At 39.5% G+C, this 19,859-nt stretch overlaps 3 protein-coding genes across 14 annotated transcripts; 2 read left to right on the top strand and 1 right to left on the bottom strand.

The window, feature by feature from the left end:
• Positions 1–23: 23 nt before the first annotated feature.
• On the top strand, positions 24–2,149 carry LOC131671074 (acylphosphatase-2-like). The gene is made up of 3 exons (XM_058947216.1): positions 24–410; positions 745–871; positions 1,764–2,149. The coding sequence occupies exons 1-3, from the start codon at positions 137–139 to the stop codon at positions 1,876–1,878; spliced, it is 516 nt and encodes a 171-aa protein (XP_058803199.1). The 5' UTR covers positions 24–136; the 3' UTR covers positions 1,879–2,149.
• A 22-nt stretch (positions 2,150–2,171) lies between these two features.
• Positions 2,172–8,463, bottom strand: LOC131671068 (rab3 GTPase-activating protein non-catalytic subunit). 3 transcript variants are annotated; one of them, XM_058947196.1, is made up of 19 exons: positions 8,206–8,463; positions 8,032–8,142; positions 7,882–7,963; positions 7,682–7,802; positions 7,416–7,617; positions 7,031–7,358; positions 6,456–6,905; positions 5,998–6,374; positions 5,551–5,928; positions 5,276–5,476; positions 4,806–5,190; positions 4,646–4,740; positions 4,322–4,576; positions 4,076–4,249; positions 3,812–3,993; positions 3,461–3,682; positions 3,099–3,389; positions 2,868–3,026; positions 2,172–2,795 (listed from the first exon to the last, which is right to left on the bottom strand). In XM_058947196.1, exons 1-19 carry the CDS (start codon positions 8,288–8,290, stop codon positions 2,628–2,630), a joined length of 4,266 nt encoding a protein of 1,421 aa, XP_058803179.1. In that variant the 5' UTR covers positions 8,291–8,463; the 3' UTR covers positions 2,172–2,627. The 3 variants fall into 3 exon arrangements, with proteins under 3 accessions (XP_058803179.1, XP_058803180.1, XP_058803181.1); XM_058947197.1 differs by lacking the exons at positions 7,882–7,963; positions 8,032–8,142; positions 8,206–8,463 and having other exon boundaries at positions 7,416–7,631; positions 7,682–7,790; XM_058947198.1 differs by lacking the exons at positions 7,882–7,963; positions 8,032–8,142; positions 8,206–8,463 and having other exon boundaries at positions 7,416–7,631; positions 7,721–7,775.
• A 684-nt stretch (positions 8,464–9,147) lies between these two features.
• On the top strand, positions 9,148–19,256 carry LOC131671069 (exportin-1). Of its 10 annotated transcripts, none has more exons than XR_009302504.1 (15): positions 9,148–9,956; positions 11,490–11,723; positions 11,792–11,986; positions 12,071–12,421; positions 12,494–13,195; positions 13,257–13,491; positions 13,564–13,727; positions 13,795–13,929; positions 13,988–14,131; positions 14,205–14,351; positions 14,425–14,673; positions 14,781–15,033; positions 15,115–15,365; positions 15,446–15,653; positions 15,852–19,256. XR_009302504.1 is itself a non-coding variant. In XM_058947200.1 (15 exons), the coding sequence occupies exons 3-15, from the start codon at positions 11,526–11,528 to the stop codon at positions 15,590–15,592; spliced, it is 3,171 nt and encodes a 1,056-aa protein (XP_058803183.1). In that variant the 5' UTR covers positions 9,148–9,745; positions 9,835–9,956; positions 11,490–11,525; the 3' UTR covers positions 15,593–19,256. The 10 variants fall into 10 exon arrangements, 9 of the variants coding, with proteins under 9 accessions (XP_058803183.1, XP_058803186.1, XP_058803184.1 ...); XM_058947200.1 differs by having other exon boundaries at positions 9,148–9,745; positions 9,835–9,956; positions 15,446–19,256; XM_058947203.1 differs by having other exon boundaries at positions 9,148–9,745; positions 15,446–19,256.
• The last annotated feature ends 603 nt before the right edge of the window (positions 19,257–19,859 follow it).

The following is a 19,859-nucleotide window of genomic DNA, read 5'->3' as shown; positions in this document are numbered from 1 at the left end:
GATTGATTTATATCCGGGGCGCACCTGCGCCTAGCGCGCGCCACCCTGCTGCCGCGGCCGCGTTCGGCCCGATTTCTCGGCGGCCGGGCCGCCCGCGGGATCGGACTAAATTGGCCCGCAAGCCTCGGGCACGTGAATGCGCGTCGATGCGCGTCGATGCGCGTCGATGCGCGTCGATACGCGCGGATCGGCAATCGGGGGGGCAGCCGGCTATATTTGTTCCGACTCGCCGAAAAGCCAATCGGCCGGGCAGCCCGCACTCGCGCCGCTCGTCCGATCCGATCGAGATCAGCCGAACCCGCGAGCAGCCGCTAAGCGCACACGCACGATCGACGACATGGCATCGGCCGACCCCTTGGCACTAGAGCCGCTGGTCTCCGTGGAGTTCGAGGTTTTCGGGCGAGTGCAAGGTAAGTCGGCCGTCTGCGGCGCCGGCCCCCCCGTTCGCCACTCATTGCTCACTCGACCTATTGTTGCACCATTGCAGGTTCCACAAGTAAGTGTCTCGCACAAGCATTCTCACGCACGCATAACCATACGCATAGGTAGGTGGCTAGCGCGCTGATCGCCGGCACGGAGTAAGGCTGTCATTGACGCGGCAGAGCCGACGATCTCGTAACCGAGCGCTAGAGCCGTGTTCTTGGCATGCCCATCGCGAGCCAATCGACCATTGCCGATCGAGCGTCGCGCTGCTCGTACGCAAGCCTTCGCCGCTACATGTATTGTGTGATATGTTTGTGCTAGCTTGCTCCTTCACGAGGTACGTGCGGGACCTGTGCCAGCAGCTCGGCATCGTCGGTTGGGTGAAGAACACCAGGGCCGGCACGATCCTCGGCAAGATGCAGGGGCCGCAGGCGCTCGTCGACCAGATGTAAGTGTCTCCGCGGGCAGCGGGCCCGAGGCCAATTCAATGAGCGAGGCGGCAATTGAGCCACGCTGCTTCTTCTTGGAGCGCGCCAAGGTGGACGCGCCGCACTGCCGGCCAATGAGCGCCATTAGAGCCAATCGATCAATCCGAGTGCAGTCGACGCTCGGCGACACTCGCGATTGACGCGTTCCAGCCTCGGCGGCGCGCGTGCGTCGCCGCTCGATAACAACTCGGCCCGCCGACGCGGCCGCTCGCGTAAGGGCGAGAAGGCGGGCGCGCGCGCGCGCGCTCGGCCGAGGACCGATCGCGGACGAGACCCACTGAGCCACATTCGCGCGCGCTACGAAAATAAAGCTGCGCGGGCCGCGCGGCCCTCAAGTTCAGTGCCAGCGAGCTGACTGCCGGTGGCGCAATCGCGGCCCGGCCCGCAGGACTGCGAGGCCACGCGCCAGGTGGGCAGTCGGCCAGCCGCGCCGGCTCGGAGGCAGGAAGCGAGCCCCACATCGGCGCGTGGTGACGACTCGCGCGCGCTCCTTTTCTCCTACGCCAGTGCGCGGCCGCTCGCTCGGCGAAAACGCTGATTTGCCGCCAACTTCGAACGGAAGTGGCTTATTAGAAGTGCATCCTTGATGTCGAACAATGTGCCGCGCGACTGCCCTCCTCCGAAAAAAGGAAGTCAATTAGCCACCTTGAGCAGCCCGACCGCCGCAATCGCAGCCAACAATGCGTCCCCTTGGCGCGCTCGGCCGCAGCCTCCCTAGTGCATTCTCTTTCAATCAGCTTGCCGATCGCAAATTTCCCGCCTCGGTCCGCTCTGCCAGCGCGCCTATGTATTGCAGCACCCGCTCCTATTCGCAACAACCACCGGCTCAAGCGGCTCTCGCTTTATTTTCAGGGCTAATTGGCTGTCTACCGTTGGAAGCCCGGACAGCAACATTCACCACTGCGAATTCCGAGATTTGTGCTCCGTAGCCAAGCCAGGCTACAAAGGCTTTCAAGTTCGCTTCTGACCCGACCATCTCGACTCGAGTTCCCTTCCATCGTCCGACCATCTGCGATCCTCGGCGACGACAACGCTCATTCGACTCTGTAACTTTGTCTATGTTCAGAACCGTCAACCAGTTTTATTTTTAATCGACGCCTAGCTATGGCTGGGCTATACGTCTAAAAACGATATTATATATTCGGAACTCGTCAGCTTGCATTTGTTACTTGCTTGACTTGTTCTTTTGTGAAACACCCAATTCATTATTGCGTTTGACTAATTTTACCAATAAATAAACCTACTATAATATGTTAACAATCACTGTTTATTTTATGCTTCAATTCTATAAACATCATCTTTCACTTTATCGTATCCCATTTCTACCAACGCCGATATTCAATTGGCGAAAAATTAACGAAAACTTCGTCGCCGATTTGCGTTCACTAGTAGTAATTTTTTCTCACTAGATTCAACAAATTCAATATATCTACATGTGCAATATTTTTATGCAAGTTAAAAATAGCGCAAAAATTAGCGCATTGACCTTGTTTGATGCAAGTGTAACAACATTTAGACTTAGAAAGTATATCAAAATGGTTGAAAATGTACAAACGAGCAGTATATAAATACTTGCCGAAGATCACTAAATTTCAAAAGAATTGTCCTCGTGTAAATAATAACACTGCACAGGCGACTCCTTTCCCCTCTCTTTCTTTCTCTTACTTCAGTGATCAACCTACTTAAAATCATTTATACTTTGTTATGAACTTTTCATCAATCGACGCTTCCTGGTGTATCGCCTGCATACATAAAGGTTGCATCGAGCATCAGCTGTGCTAGGTCATATTGCTTATGGGACTCGGGAAGATTGTGCAAGACTTTTCGCACTAATTGCACTGTATCATCATTGGTGCAGTTTGTGTAAACTAAGCTTGGATCATCCTGTGGCCAAAGAATAAAACGATCGTCACCGGTTATAGTTATACTACGCTAAATGTAATAACGAATACTCACCCAGGAAAGAGTCTGTAAATAATTTGTAAGCATTGGATTTGTTCTCGTCAATGCTTCCAAGATATTCGGAACTTTGGCTAAATAAGCCATCATGCGTCTTCCTGCTATAGGTAACAGCTTAGCGGCTAGCCTTTCAGTATCGTTCACAGCGCTTGATAGCTAAAGCACGCATACGGGGTATTAACGTTTTGAGAGAAAGTCGAATAGTTGGCAAATTTGACAAATGCATACCTCTTCGGCCAGCTGATCAAATCCATTCACATACAACTGGCAAACCTGATGTATTCTCAATTCATCGTAACTAACTTTCCAAGTGGACGCAAGACTTTGACATTTGCTCATCCATTCCATTGCTTGTCTCCAATCCAAGTTTTCTACGCCTGTCGTCTCCTGATGAATAGAATCCATGGAGCCCGTAATAACTCGACAAAGAAAATCAATTCGCTGACGATCTCTCTTGTCGTCCTTGTACCAGGGAATCATTGTCTTGTTGGAGATGTCTTGGAAAAAATATTGATGTGCCTGTGAGTCGAAGCAATATGGTCAATCATTAATCATTTCAGCAGTATCAAGTGCAATCGCAATTCACGCACCATCGAATCAAACAGGTTGTTTATGGGCTTTGGTATTTTTAAATTGAAGTAGGCAATCATGTGCAACACGTTTACCAACTGCAAATGCAGTAACAACAAATCATAACAAGCTAGCGCCTGAGAAATCGCCAAGACAGCGAACGGTCTTGGACCAGGCGGATGGCCTTCCCATAATTCTTCAGCTCTCACAAAATAGCAGTTTTCCTCTTCTATGACCTCCGCCTGTAATGATAATAAAAGAGTACGGCTTGTAGTGCTAGACCGACCATAATAATAATAACAATAATAATAATAATAATAATAATAATAATAATAATAATAATAATAATAATAATCGGGTCGTGTCCTTACATCCAAAAAAATTTCTAAAAACATGGTGCAGTGCTGTAGGAACGTGATTACTTGCATAGTCGACAGCCCGAGGTCTTGCATGCACAACCGCTCTTTCGGTAGTTTACCTAACTTATTGATAAGCTTGGCAATGCTTTCCATTCTTTTCTTCAAGTGCACGCTCCATAAAAGGCAGCAAACTCCTAAAGTGCAAAGCTATCAACGCTGTTTCTTCAAATTTTCAAGGCTATGCTTATTGCACTTATTATCCAATTGAAAAATTACCGTGGCGAGCTTTGCTCAGCGGAATTTGACGCAGCACAGTTAACGCGGCCTCCAAAGCTTGCAGCTTCGTGATATCTTTATTCCACGATATCACGTATTCCCATGCTAGATTAGCGAGTAAAACGCTGCTAGTCAAGCTGTACGGGAAATAGCGCTTGAGTAAGGCTACTTGATCTGCAACAACCGACATTTAACTTTGTATGCCGCACAACTGCATTAACTGTTTCTCCCTCCTATCAACGTTACCTAGTACGTTTGCGAGAGCAGTTGGCTTGGGGTAGGCTTCGCGGCCAATTTCCACTGAAACTGGCAGCAAAGCTGTCGGATGTTGCTGCAGCTTGAGTTCAACAGCTTTCGCTTCGTCCGAGGAGCTAGAGAGCTGCGCTGAATCTGCGGCCACGAGCCGCAATTGCTCGAATTCAACGTCCGTCGTGTCTATTAGGCGAGCTGGATCAACTCCTGCTGAGCTCAGCCATTTCGCAACAATCTCTGACACGGACCCTGTAACGCTCGTCGCGTTTTTCCGTTAATCTCAACGATAATTCACTTACATTCACTGACAAACGATACCTTTGCCTTTCGAGAGAACAAGTCCTAATGAGACGTTTATAGCTTCATGTGGCAGAGTATAAAACGTCGTAGTCTCATCTAACTCCGGAGGTTTACTGAAAGCACGGCAAAATTTTAGACTAGTCGTAAGTACACCTAACCTTGCTGTATCATGAATTACCTGACTACAGCATTTAATACCGTGATATCCTCTAAATTACCAATAAGTAACGAAAACTGGCAGGTATCTCGGCTCACGTTTTCCCAGTCACTTATGCAGCTAACTGCTTCTTCTTCGACGGACGAATTGTCATCTCTGTCGTCCTTTTCATCCATTTGTTCTGGCCCATCAGCAGAATTTGTTTCATTACCTTCCTCATTTCCACTGTTATCTCTGCAACTAGTTTGCAATCGGTCTCTATTTCTTTGTATTGTTACCGATACGGCTCTGCATGCCATTGTTGCTGTCAGTGCGCTAAACGGGTTACTGGAATTGGTCAAGATTATTCGAACGTCCCTCCACCAATTAGAAACCTCATTGTAGCCTGCATAAACTTCTTCAGAATCTAAAACATTTGAAAACGTTCATCTACCCGCTTGCAATCGTTAATTGGATATATTGACAATTTAAGCTAGTCCATCATCGATTACCATTTAACGAACAGATGGCATTTAAAAGCTTCGTAAAGTTGATCAGTTCAATTTCTAAGCGAGCATCAGCCTTTCTGTTCAACCAATAAAGCAAAGCAAATTCCATCAGAACCGCTGGTTGGATTTCACTATTTAATGCATATTCCTGCCATTTTGATATAGGATCATTTGAAGACATCCATCCTTGAAATATTAACTTTGCTGTGAACATTACATTACATTACGAGTTGAAAGAAATAATTGGATTCTTACTCGTTATTATCTCACGCACTTACAAATTTGGCATTTCCTGTCATAACCAATGTCTTTATGTAATGCCAAAAAACCCGAACAACCGAATTCAAAACTACTCAGAAAATCTAAAAACGATATGTCGCCTTCTTTAAATGTTACTCTCGTTTGAGTCTTTGGATCGGTGTCACGCAAATCTGACAATGTTTTTGAAAGCTTCAATATCCTAAGAACTTCCCGTTCAGAAGTGAATAATATGGAAGATAATTGCTTTCTGTCAGGAACTACGTCTGAAGCTACAGTATAATACTCGGGAGGCTGATCAAATTGCGCTTTTATGTATTTGAAAAACTTAATCGCTCTTTTCAGCTGATTAATTGTCTGACTGAGAGCTTTGGTAACCGATTCTGTATCATCTTCATCTGTATACATGAAAAACAAAAGAAAATAATAAAAATGTGAACTTCATTTAAATGAATAAAATTACATACCTTGTATATCCAACTGTTTGGAAAAACAATTAGTGGCCGCAAGTAAAGAATCAGGCGTGATATACTTGCTCGCCATAAGCATTTCAATACTTTGTAATCGAACGTCGTTCGTTCTTAAATCCAAACAAATATTTGTGATTTCATCGATTAATTTCGACTCGTCAAACTCTCCTTCTCTCAGAAATCTTTTCAATTTTTTGAACAAGTGTATGTCTCTAGCTCTATTACTATTTTGATTGCTTAAAGCAAAGTGGAATGGAACAATGATTTGTCGTATGCTTCCAAGTGGATCCATAAAGATACAAGGGTATAGTGCTTTATTTCCAGCCGTTGCAACATCATTTAACCCACATAAACCATAATTAGTGTAGAGGAGCCTATTGTAATAATAGTAAGAATTTTTATACAGTAGTCCAAATAATAAATGTTCTTAGGAAACGTAAAAATTTGCAATCGACCTTCCATTTTTACTAGCCGAAAAGGTTGTGATTTTAATTCCAAATTGAATGCTCCAGATGTCAATAATACCCTTCTTGGGTGCGTAGATCACTAAAAATAATGCTGTTTGTTTTGGAGCTTGCGACGATTGATATGCACTCTTTCTGCCGAGTTGACTTTTCGAAGATTTGTGAATTCGGTCTTCCACAGCTTCTATCCACCCGCATTGACCATCTCGATAGCCTTTCCACATTCTTATTGCAATTCCCTGTTTATTATCCACCAAAATAACTCTTCCCATAGCATCGCATATAACTGACAATAACTTATTTGGACTAACTATTAAACAATCTCCTTCTCGAAGGATATCACTTAGACCAAATCTACACGCCATTGACTCAGCTGGTTCTATGCTTAGACTCTTTGTCTTTTCAGCCGTTGGAGAATTTTTCGAGTTACTTTTAAACCATCTATAAGTGATATGCAGCAATAATTAGTTTAGTAAGGTAAGAAAACATTATAGTAAAAAAATTAATTAATCTAAATGTATTATGGATTTTTATCAGATGGATTCTTTTTTATTTGAGTAACTTACGGAACAGCAGAACCAATGGCGCTTGCAACTTTGCTAGCCATGGCGATTGCTACATCAGTAAAAACTGGAGCAGTACCACCTTCCAGAGCAAAGTGAAAGCCAATAAATGGTCTTTTACCTGTAGCCATGACTAAACTCTGTTGTGGTGCACTGGAGCGATAACTAGCATTATAACCACCACTTATAGATGCCGTCATGAGGTGATCAAAAGTATTTACAGATGTCCAGCCAATGACTTGACAATCATTGACGAAATCTTGATTTTTGAATCCCCACTTTTTACAAACTAGATTAACTGCTGGAGTTGTATTATCACAATTTGCTTTCACTGTTAAAAATAAACCATCAATAAAGATAACTGATTGAAAGATAAAGGTTCAGTTACCTCTTGCTAAATGATTTCGGTATGCTCTCAACGTTGAAAACAATGAAAATCCTTGTAAAATGCATATAACGGAATTGTATAGCACATAAATTTCTTCTGACATTCCTACCTCTCCTGAATGTCTTGCAGAATTGTGTGACTGGCATTTTATATTTATGATGATTTCGTTGTGCAATTGCTCTTCAAATAAGAAGTCACCAGTCTGCGTTGGTAAAGCTGAGCATTACAAAAATGAACATTCTAATCATTTTCAAATTCAAACTTACTTCTGTGTAGAATTTGATAAAGCCATTATTAAAACCTACACCTATACAAGTCCAGTCAACACCAGCACTTGACTTGCCATGGGAGATCAATGGAAGACATATAACAGAAGTAATCCACTCACTGAAAAAAAATTGACACTGTTGATTAGCAAGAATTTGAACAGAAATAAAAAAGTTTACTTTTGAATACAGTTATGTACTTTTGTTTTTGAGTAACTTCACCATCCCAGGCAATATGAAATTTATATTTTACTTCACTCGCTTCTTGAGAATCCCATTTAGCTAAAAACGACATTATCAATAAATAAGTAAATTTTGAAAAAGAATGTTGGTAATCGATATTCACTCACAAGCTAGTATAACTAAACGAGTATTCCAAGCAATAACTAATATGTCACCAACAGGTGACAGTGAAACAACGCAATTTTGCAGTGGCAACTCGTTTGCAGGTACATTATCCACTAAAAAAGATTAAATCATTCGTGATTATACAAACAAAGACCTCTCAAAAAGCTTAAACGTACATTCTTTATTAACGTCGCCGAGCAAACAATGCTTGATATCACTGAGATTCACCAGGTTTGCGATCTCTTTAATTTGACAAGACATTTCTCATTTCTATACGAGAAAACAAATTTATATACAGATTAATTCCAATCTAGTGACACATCAAAGAAACAGCAATACAGCACTGAGCGTATATACACTAGATCCAAGCTGAATAAAACAGATGATTATGAGATCCGACGCACGCGCGTGCGCATGGGTGTTGTGTTATATAGCATGCTTGTTGATTATATCTATATTGAATGTTGACGAAAAGAGTGCTTGCGGTCCTTTAATTCACGAAAATATTATATCGATCAATAAATATACGATGGATATATGTGTAATCTGTTGTACGTATGTGTATATAATAAACTATTTATAAAATACATGTGCTAACTAATAATAATTACAGCATTTGATGATTGACATAATAATTAAATCTAATATTACGTATAATTATTATTAAGTATTTATTTATTCGTAAAGGAATAATAATGTTGACTCTGTTATAATAATTTTTTACCGTGTATTAATTTATACCAATAATGTTATCGTGACTCAAATTAAATGCATAGGCGATGTAGCCATTCAGTAGAGAACAAATAAAATTAGTAATCAATGCGAAAACTCGATGTTTGTAATTGCTAAATAAAAGTGTCTCTCGATCTCCCGCATACCCTTTAAAATAACAACAAATATGTACTTAGGTATCTCTCTCTCTCTCTCTCTTTCTTTAACTTTCACCGAGCACTTCACCACACGTGTATCTTAATGACGTCACGAGGTGACACATTACGTCAACATAATAATCATAGTCTATTGGCCTATATCAACCAATAGAAATGGTGATGTCCGCAACAAACTCGTGGGCGAACTCTAGTGCCCGTATGCATACCTCACATGCCTGTATTGCCTGTTATAATATTTTCGAAAATTTTGCAAGCAGCCCAACTCTGCCACTTTTTGGTTACAAGCTTGCTCTGGTAGTATTGTATCTATATACATAGGTAGATCTGCACACGGACACACGAACGGTCGCGGTGACGCGCAAACGACGCAGACGCAAACGGAGAGCGAAGAAAGAGACAGCAGTGGCGGCGGCAGTTACTAGTGCAGCGCCTATCATCTATATGCGGCAGCCAGCCAGCGTACACACACACAGGACGACACGGCGACGACGAGGACCGACCAGCGACGCGGACGAGGACGGGATTGCGAATTGCGACAGGAGAGAGACACGAGTTTTGTTTTCTGTTTGTTCTCATCACCGTAGAAAAGAGTGGAAAACAGGCGGACGCAAAGACTACAAGCGGCGAAGTGTGAATTGTTTGTTTTATTTGCTGCGAACGGAACTCGGCTCGGTGCAAGTGTTAGGACTGTGAAGCGTCAGCGGACATTACAGCTAGTGCGAAGAGGCTACAGGACTACCGACTCGCATGACATTCAAGAGATAACTAGTGCAAGAAAAAGGTCGCCTGCGGTTGAAAGACACATAAGACTATATATCTGGTCACGGTGGGTATTCAGCAACTGCCAACGCGCGCTCTCGAGCTCATTTCAACGTATCTCTACTACGTATGTACCTACTACCTACACACACACAGACTGACGACTGCCTCTACTCGACCCCTTTGTGATGCGTTGAGAAAGTGCTCTGCGCCGAGGGAATATGTGGTGATATGCGGCGATCATCGCCGAGTGTGTCTGGGATGACTGCTGAGCTGAGGTGTGTGATGATTCTTCATGTTTCACTGAAAGAGTGTGTGAGAATTGTTTGAAATGTGACGTGCTTGCATTGACTGTGAGGTTATGAGTGTCGAGAACGGGTCAACGCCGAAGCTGTGGTAGCTGTGAGAAACTGAGCGTAGCTACGCCGTGGTCGAGAGGCAGGATTATTTGTAATACGTGCTGCCAAAGCAATAAAACAAACTGCTTTGCTAGGAACCTGCCGGGAAAATGGAATGAACGCCAGTGCATAGATGAATAGGCTGCAATATACGGCGTCGGTGATGGCTTCTTACTGCATGCTGCGAGCGAGTGCGTGCTAACGAAGATGCGCAACGGGCATTTATCGCTAAGCAGCGTCGCCGTAAAAAATAATCCGTATGCGTTAGCGCTGCATAGGTAGTCAGGACAGACGCGCTTGTGCAAATTACGTACGATATAAACCAGTATTGGGTCGTCAAGCCGTGGAGCGGGGTCTATCGCAGGGAGTGTGTGCACGAAAGAGAGAGAGAGAGAGAGAACGAGAACGAGAGAGAGCGAGAAAGAGAGCGTGCGCGAGATGGCGACTGCGTGTGCGCGTGAAAACACTGAACGGCGAAAATTGCTAGGCTCGTTCGTTATAGCGCGGGAATCAGCAGCAGCCGCTAGCGGATCTGTTTTTCGACAAGGCGTTTTCTCTATCTCGAAATTCCGACGATTCCACTGCTAGCTGCATGCCTCGACGACGACTACTCGGTCAGCGGCGGTTTGTTGCGTACGTCGCTTGATCGTTGAGTGAAAATATACGGCAAACACTAGAGAAAAGTTAACTGGCGACGTTGTCGCGTGGGGAAAGCGAAGCGGGACAAGCCGGGAAGCATGCAGTGTGCTGCATAAAAGAGAAAGAGCAAGAGTTAAGCAGCACGCTTACGCCCTCCTTGACTTGGGTTCTTGTTCCAAATTTGTGTGCAACTCGATCTTTGAGAAGGTGATGCACGTTTAAAGGTTAAAAGCTGAGCGCGATTAACGCAATATCTGTCGAATGTAGGTTAGGTCGCAGTGCGGTGACCTCTCTTTTCGTGGTGCGCGCGCGCTCACGTTACTCTGGGACCACCCGTGCGGCAGCTGGGATAAGTTCGTGTACTTATCGGTACTATTTGTTCGAATCTAATTTTTGGCGGGTCAAAGGGATTGAAAGGGCTTAACCTATTGTCTCATCAAATAGTCTGTAGTTTACAGCGACTTATGGGAATTTTCCATTACATTTATTATGACTTCTTTTCATTCATTGTTAATCCAGGTGATTCGACTTCGTTTTCCCTTCGCGTCGTCGAGCCTGGATATTTGTTTGCGCTATAGACACGTTGCTTATTGTTAACATTCATAAAGACAGTTTTAATAATTGTTGATGTATTCAGTTGTGTTAGCGAGTGTTACATGTAAAGCAGTACCAATTGAATACAAATAATTAAGCTTTCATTTATACTGTAAAAGTCAAAATTAAATTATTGCTTTACTGGACATTACATTAATGTCTCTTTTTTTAATTTTTCAGTTTGTGTGTTTGAAGTCTGATAATTGTTGAGGTAAAATGGCCACTTTAGCTGAACAGGCATCCAAGCTTCTGGATTTCAATCAGAAGTTGGATATAACATTGTTGGATAACATTGTTGGGTGTATGTATGCGGGTGTAGGCGAACAACAGAGAGTTGCACAAGAGGTGTTGACCACTCTCAAAGAGCATCCGGATGCATGGACACGGGTTGATACAATTCTAGAATTTTCTCAGGTAAGGCCTTGAGATCAACAACCAATTTAGTTTTTAATTTTTGAGTCTCATTAACTTAATTTTCACAGAATCAACAAACTAAATATTATGCTTTACAAATTTTGGAGCAAGTTATAAAAACTAGATGGAAAGTCTTACCTAGGAATCAGTGTGAAGGTATAAAGAAGTATATTGTTGGGTTAATTATAAAAACAAGCAGTGATCCTGAAACATTGGAGGCTTCCAAAGTTTACCTCAACAAATTGAATATGATTCTTGTCCAGGCAATTAACATAATTTGATTTCTTTTAAATTATTCATTATCTGTAAAATTGTAACTATATTCATATTTTTCATGTACATTACAGGTATTAAAAAGGGAATGGCCCAGAAATTGGGAATCATTTATCGGTGATATTGTTGGTGCAAGTAAAACTAATGAGAGTCTCTGTCAGAACAACATGGCTATTTTAAAACTTTTGTCAGAAGAAGTGTTCGATTTTTCAAGTGGTCAAATGACTCAAACTAAAGCAAAGCATTTAAAAGATACAATGTGCAGTGAATTTTCGCAAATTTTCCAACTCTGTCAGTTTGTTATGGATAATTCACAAAACGTTCCCCTTGTAGCAGTAACATTAGAAACTCTCCTAAGATTTCTAAATTGGATTCCTTTAGGATACATTTTTGAAACCAAATTGATCAACATTTTGATATTCAAAGTAAGATTCATGTTATCATGGCATAGTTTAATTTCAATGGAAATTCTAATTACAATTAATTTTTATTTACAGTTTTTGAATGTTCCGATATTTAGAAACGTAACGTTAAAATGCTTAACTGAAATTGCTGCAGTTACAGTACCCAATTACGACGACATGTTCATTGTACTGTTTGTTAACACCATGCAACAATTGGAGCAAATGTTACCTATAGAGACAAACATTCGTGATGCCTATGCAGTTGGTCAAGATCAAGAGCAAAACTTTATACAAAATCTTGCCATGTTTCTCTGCACATATCTCAAGGAACACGGTGCTCTAGTAGAGAAGAAGCAATTAAATGACACACTAATCAAGGCGCTACACTACCTCCTGTTGATTTCAGCGGTCGAGGAAGTGGAAATCTTTAAGATCTGTTTGGAATATTGGAATCAATTGTCCTCTGATCTTTACAGAGAAAATCCATTTGTTGCTTACAAAGCTGTAGCAATGCCGCCACGAAGACTGTTTTATTCTCAAGTTTTAACTAAAGTTCGTTACATTATGATCAGTAGAATGGCTAAGCCAGAAGAAGTACTTGTTGTTGAAAATGAAAATGGTGAAGTTGTTAGAGAGTTCATGAAAGATACGGACTCCATTAATTTGTACAAAAATATGCGAGAAACTTTGGTATACCTGACTCATCTTGATTACGTTGACACAGAAAAAGTTATGACTGAAAAACTACAGAATCAAGTAAATGGTAGCGAATGGTCTTGGAAGAATCTCAATACAGTAAGTCATTTTGTAAGCATTATTTATTACGATATTAATTTGCAAATTATTATTTTTGCAGTTGTGTTGGGCGATTGGTAGTATCTCTGGTGCGATGCATGAAGAAGATGAGAAGCGATTTTTGGTTACTGTAATCAAAGACTTGCTTGGGCTTTGCGAGCAAAAGAAGGGAAAAGACAACAAGGCAATCATAGCCAGTAACATTATGTACGTTGTTGGCCAGTATCCAAGATTTTTAAGGGCACATTGGAAGTTTTTGAAGACAGTTGTAAATAAGTTATTTGAATTTATGCATGGTAGGCAAGCTTTATAAAAACCGTCCCAATGCTATTTCATAATCTCACTTTTGTAATAATTTTACAATCTAGAAACCCACGAAGGTGTACAAGACATGGCATGTGACACTTTTATCAAAATTGCATTAAAGTGTCGACGACATTTTGTAACTGTACAACTTGGCGAAGCCGTGCCATTTATCGAAGAAATTTTGTCAACGATAAGTAGTATCATCTGTGATCTTCAAACGCAGCAGGTAAAAGAGTTTTGTTTGACTTTCCATTCAAGTCTCCATACATGAGTTTTTATAATTTTTGAAACAGGTACATACCTTTTACGAAGCTGTTGGATATATGATCAATGCACAAATTGACGCTGTAATGCAAGAACATCTGATTGAGAAATACATGCTCCTTCCCAATCAAGTTTGGGACGATATCATAAGCCAGGCAGCCAAGGTACGAGGAATTAAAAAAAAACTCTATTCAAAGCTTAATTGTTTCTTTCACTTTTTAGAATGTTGAAGTTTTAAAGGATCCAGAGGCTGTCAAACAGCTTGCAAGTATACTCAAAACTAACGTTCGCGCCTGCAAAGCTCTTGGACATCCTTACGTGATACAATTGGGAAGAATATATCTTGACATGCTGAATGTGTACAAGGTCGTCACATGTTCTGATTAATTTTTAGGAATTTTATTCCTTATTTGTAATTTAAACTATATTTTCAATACAGGTAATGAGTGAAAATATTAGCGCTGCGATAACTGTGAATGGTGAAATGGTTATGAAGCAGCCCCTCATCAAAAGTATGAGAGTTGTTAAAAAAGAAACATTAAAACTCATTGCTGATTGGATTAATAGGTCTACTGACCATCAAATGGCAAGTTACTTTGATCTCTGTTTATTTTTGATCTGATCAGATATAATAATTATTTCATTTTGCTTGTCTCTAGGTCTTAGAAAATTTTATACCACACTTGCTAGATGCCGTTTTAATGGATTATCAAAAAACAAACATTGCATGTGCCAGAGAGCCCGAAGTGCTCAGTGCAATGTCTACAATAGTAAATAAACTTGAAGGACATATCACCAGTGAGGTACCGAAAATTTTCGACGCTGTATTCAAGTGCACTCTTGACATGATTAACAAAGACTTTGAAGAGTTTCCCGAACATAGGACCAACTTCTTTTTACTTCTGCAGGTAAGTACTTTCGAATTGTTTGTTTCTTTACGGCTCACTCATCTAACTTATCTGACTCGTCTCATAATTCTTTGGATAATTTTAAAAATGCTTATCGCACTATGCAGGCAGTGAATGTCCACTGTTTTCCGGCATGTCTTTCAATACAACCAGTCCAGTTCAAACTGGTTCTGGATTCGGTTATTTGGGCTTTCAAGCATACAATGAGGAATGTCGCTGACACTGGCCTGCAAATTCTGTACCAACTGTTCAGAAACATGGAAAAGCACGACGAAGCTGCTCAAAGCTTTTACAAGACTTATTTCACCGACATCCTACAACACATATTCAGCGTAGTTACCGATACGTCTCACACAGCAGGCAAGTAGTTGATATATCATTAAGTCTAATGTCGAATTGTCCTGTCAGATTTAACATTATGTTTGTTTACACAATTTGTAGGGTTAACAATGCACGCCACTATTCTGGCATACATGTTCTCATTAGTTGAATCAGGATCGATCAAAGTGATGCTTGGGCCCATACCAGACAATGTCTTATACATTCAAGAATTTGTTGCAAGTCTGTTAAAAGCGGCTTTTCCCCATTTGACAGACAATCAAATCAAGATTACTGTGCAGGGTCTTTTCAATTTGGACCATAATATTCCAGCCTTCAAGGAACACTTAAGAGATTTCTTAGTTCAGATTAGAGTATGAGATGGCTTGTCGTTATTTTTTTTCATTTTGTTCTACTGCCTTATGTTAATTCTCTTACTTTATTTATTTATTAGGAATACACCGGCGAAGACGATTCAGATCTGTATTTGGAAGAACGAGAGAACGCTCTGCTAATGGCACAAGAAGAGAAGAGGCGGCAACAAATGGCCGTTCCTGGCATTATCAATCCTCATGAGATGCCCGAAGAAATGCAGGATTGAACTACACGCCCGTAAGACCTTACGAAGTTGATCTGCACATCAAAACAAAGGACGCTCTACTGTAGGTACTATCGTTTTTATTTGCCTGCAATCGATCTTAACGTCACTATCGAGTACGCGAATCTACGACACTGGACACGTTCATATAAACACAAGAAACCGAATAAAAATAATGAAACAAGTGTAAAATATAACTATTTGCCTATTGTTGCAAGGGCAAAATCAATAAATGCGATGACTGTTTGTTTATCTGTTATAGGATTTTAAAAATGAAAATGGAGTTTTTGTTGTGAGTAAAAATGTGGAAGCCTGCTTGGCGATGCTATTTCGTGTTCATTTACGATTCGATTGTGTTCTCGCGCAAAAATGTGAGTATCAGCAAACCGTAATATACGAACGAATTGTAAATTACAAAAACAAAATTAAGACTAACGTTTATCTGTGGAATGAATAAAGAAGGAGAATTTATGATTTGTGGAATACTTATTGATTTTGTTATCGCAATATGTACTGATTTTCACTCATGACTAAAAACAGCTTCAATGTTATACTTTACATTTCTTTAGTGTTACTCCAAAGTTGAATATGATAATGAGAGCGGCAGTCTGATACGTGCATTTTTTTCATTTTTTTAACATTGCAAAGCTAGAAGAATATGTCAAGCTGATTGGCGTCATTTTTGAGTAAACATTTGGGCCAAGACCGAACGAAAATGTATGTGACGAAGTTAGTACATTAAATAGAATCGCTGTAGCAGGAATTGAAGCCACGTGCGAGACGAATATGTGTGTTTTTATCCGAGTGAAGTTGTATTATAATATTTATATCAGAGTTAATTATAACCACTTCAAGCAAGATTTTCATTAGTGATTTGTAGATTGAAATTTCCTGTGGTTATTAGATGCTAACGATTCAAAAAGGAAACCAAGACTTATCTAAGTCTCATTTGATACTACAGTAGAAAATGATACATCAAATCTGTAACAATGAATGGAACAATTTTTATAATATACATACTCTTATATACATATATATATATACTTACTCTGTTGCAATAATATAATTTTATTTTCCAATCACGAAGCTGTATTAAAAAGTTGATCAAAAAACAAAAAAAAAGAATGTTTTTTGATTGAATTACTCAATTCCATTCTGTAGTTGGAAATTAGTGCATTAATTAGCATTGTAGGAACCATTCAATTAATCGGTGAATATTTGATCAAACGATATAATACTTTCTTCACTCAAAAAAGAGCATACGTAATTGTTTTTGCATTTTAGCAATTAAAAATCAACTTAAAATTTTGAAAAATCAGATGTTGAGTATTTTTTCTACAGATTCAAACAGATCGGATAATCGTTTGGCAATCTGTCGAAAATAAATTAAATTTCAATTCTTCAGTGCTAATGAATGTTTTGCTGTTATAATCTGGTTTTTCAAAGATTTATAATGTCTTTAATTTAGTCAATTTATTTACTACTTCAAATGTGCATCGCTGGCGTACGCGTTTGAGAAATTTATTAAACATATAAATGTGACGAAAAAAGAGCATCTGAAATCCAAATGATTTTTGGAGATATAGAGCGAAAGATGAAAAGAGCGAAAGAGAGAGTATGAACAGAACGAAGTGTCGAATGATCATTACCACGTGGGCTGAAGTGTGTGGGTAGGCGAAAGTCTAAATATTTTCTACAAACAATTACGTGAAATCCTTTTTATAAAGTCAAAGAATAATAGTATCGTGAAGTAAGTACCCTTGGTGGATATCGCATCATCGTGTGAGTCCTTTACGATTATATATTAACATCCAAATAATCAAATTGAAGAGCCAACGACAAAGAATGAAAATGATTCGAAAATTGGTCAAAAGCGATGACAAACGAAATGCTGTAGAGATTGTATTGAGGATGAACGAACGTAACAATTGTATGTGCGAATGAGAGTAATCAGAAAATTAATACTGTAAATGCGATTCATTTGTATGAAAAGTTCAACGTAAAAAGGAGAAAATAAATGAAAAAAAAATATTCCGATTACATAAGTTATATTGTATAAAAACAATGTTCTGGCTAAATAAATGTGATAAACTAATGACTTTGTAAACAAACTGTCCAATGTAAGAGTAAAAAAACAGTGTAAATCGAAAGCGCCATATATACTCTAAAAAAATTCACTATAGCCGAAGCACTATATTAAAAGCAACTTACATCTGACGTTAAGTTTCAGTTATACGACTAAACAGATGATCAGTGTTACCGCGTATTCTATGTGAAGGTTTAAAAGTAAAGATTCAAGAGTAGAGTACTATTGTAGCGATCGATTATTCAAAAAGGGTATTTACTGCCGATATTATATATTGAGTGATTAATAGGGCTTAACTGTTTGAAAGTCTACGTATGCTCCTGAGCGATAAATGTAAGATGACGGTGACGGCAGAACGACGAAGTAATAATTAGTGAATACCTACATAAGAGAGTGGAAAGATAGCAAAGGAGCAAGTCATACGTGGGTATGCAAGTGTGTAAGGACGAGTGTAGTTTGTACGATCCGCGATGACGATGTGCATATACCGCGCGATCGTAGTCTGGTGATTCTTTCAACTGGAGCAATTGGAGCCATTACAACAGTTTGTACTATGCGTCCCAGATATCTCCAGTTGACATGGTAGTGCCCTGTCCGTTCTGTGGCATCGCCAAGGAACAAACAAAAGAGCGACAGAAAGAGGAAAACAAATACCTTTTGATTATCGATTGTGCGTCACTTTTTGATATAAAGCTGTATTTATTTGCAAATCAATACAAATATTATCGATAACACCCAAGTTTTTTCAATGTTTTTCATCTTCTCTATCGCACATTTTTATCTAACCGTTTTGTCCAATTGTATAATTATTATTATTTTCTTTTTTTTCCTTTATTTTTTTTTTACATATTATTTCGATATTTTGCGTTCAAAGTTTTGTATGTGTAAGTTATCTAGATCAATGGGACGCAGGTTTTTAATTCTAGACCAATCGATTATGCTGAATATTTTAGTTAGATATTTTGTTTTCAATATAGCACTCGCAACATTATTTTTCATTGTCATTTATATTTTTTATATTTACGACTGGTGTTTTAATATTGATTTCTCTAGAGATCTTATAATATTTTCCTTATGCATTTTATGTTTTTGCGTAAGGTGTATGATCGTTGTGAAAACTGAATCTAAAAGGACTAATTCAAACAAACATATTACAGGTTTTTCGAAAGTCGACCAAATATTCGACTTGTGAGTTCCTTCTTACGAGGAAATCAATACTTTCTTGATAGAAAAAGCATTATATTACACTTTGAATACTTATGGATTGATATAGTACACCGATAAAAAATTTCAAAGACCTAAAGCTGTGAGTAGCATATTTCTTGAAAAACTGAGTCGTTCGATATTACAGACTGGAATAAGTGAAAGAAAATTGGCAAGAGCATAAGTCGATATCGAAAATTGCAAATTACAATGGCTAATTCAAGAAATCGAGTGTGATAGTAAATAGTGTTGGTTTATAATGTTTCGCGTTTGTCTGCATGCGTGAATGTTTGAAAAGAAAAATGCGATCTAATAGTTATATTCATTACATCGATAAAGTATGTAAAGAGTTTAATATTACTTACTAATAAAATATGAAATGCAAACAAACAGTTCTTAGTAAAACCCTGATGATAATTTGAGCATTAAGAAGCAATGTTGAAAATTTGATTTATTAAGATATTTGTATTTATTTCTGTAATTATATACTTATAACAATGGCTCGCAAAACTTACGTAAAAGTTACGTAAATAAACATCGAGCATCAGACCTATATAATGAATGACAAAATTAATTTTCAGCTGTCTTATCATTCGAATCGGAGAAGGTTCAGCAACCCGAACCTAAACTATATTTTATTCACGTTGCTCGTTGGATGCACGCCTTTGTAATTTGATTAAATTTTCGACAAATAATTGATATGTCCGAATTGTTTATCACACTCAATAATTTAGCTCTCCTTTAACTCTGATGGTTGTATTGGTTTCTTAATTAGAGTCTCGCCTAACCTTTTAATATTTGGCGTATTACACTGATACCTAATTGATTTTGCTCGACAATTCAAACATTTTCATCCTAGCGGTTGTCTGAGTTTCCACATCTCAATAAAATTACGGTGACTATGTCATTCTTTGGAGAGTTTCAATTATCAGAGGTTTCTTCAGATAAGGATGTATAAGCAACGTGAAAGTTACAATTATC

The sequence above is a fragment of the Phymastichus coffea genome, unplaced genomic scaffold (assembly GCF_024137745.1).
Source record: "Phymastichus coffea isolate CEN01 unplaced genomic scaffold, Cenicafe_Pcof_1.1 PCOF00118, whole genome shotgun sequence".
In the NCBI taxonomy this organism is placed as follows: domain Eukaryota; kingdom Metazoa; phylum Arthropoda; class Insecta; order Hymenoptera; family Eulophidae; genus Phymastichus; species Phymastichus coffea.
Note: the sequence above shows the minus strand (reverse complement) of the source record. Positions and strands in the feature narration are given on the sequence as shown.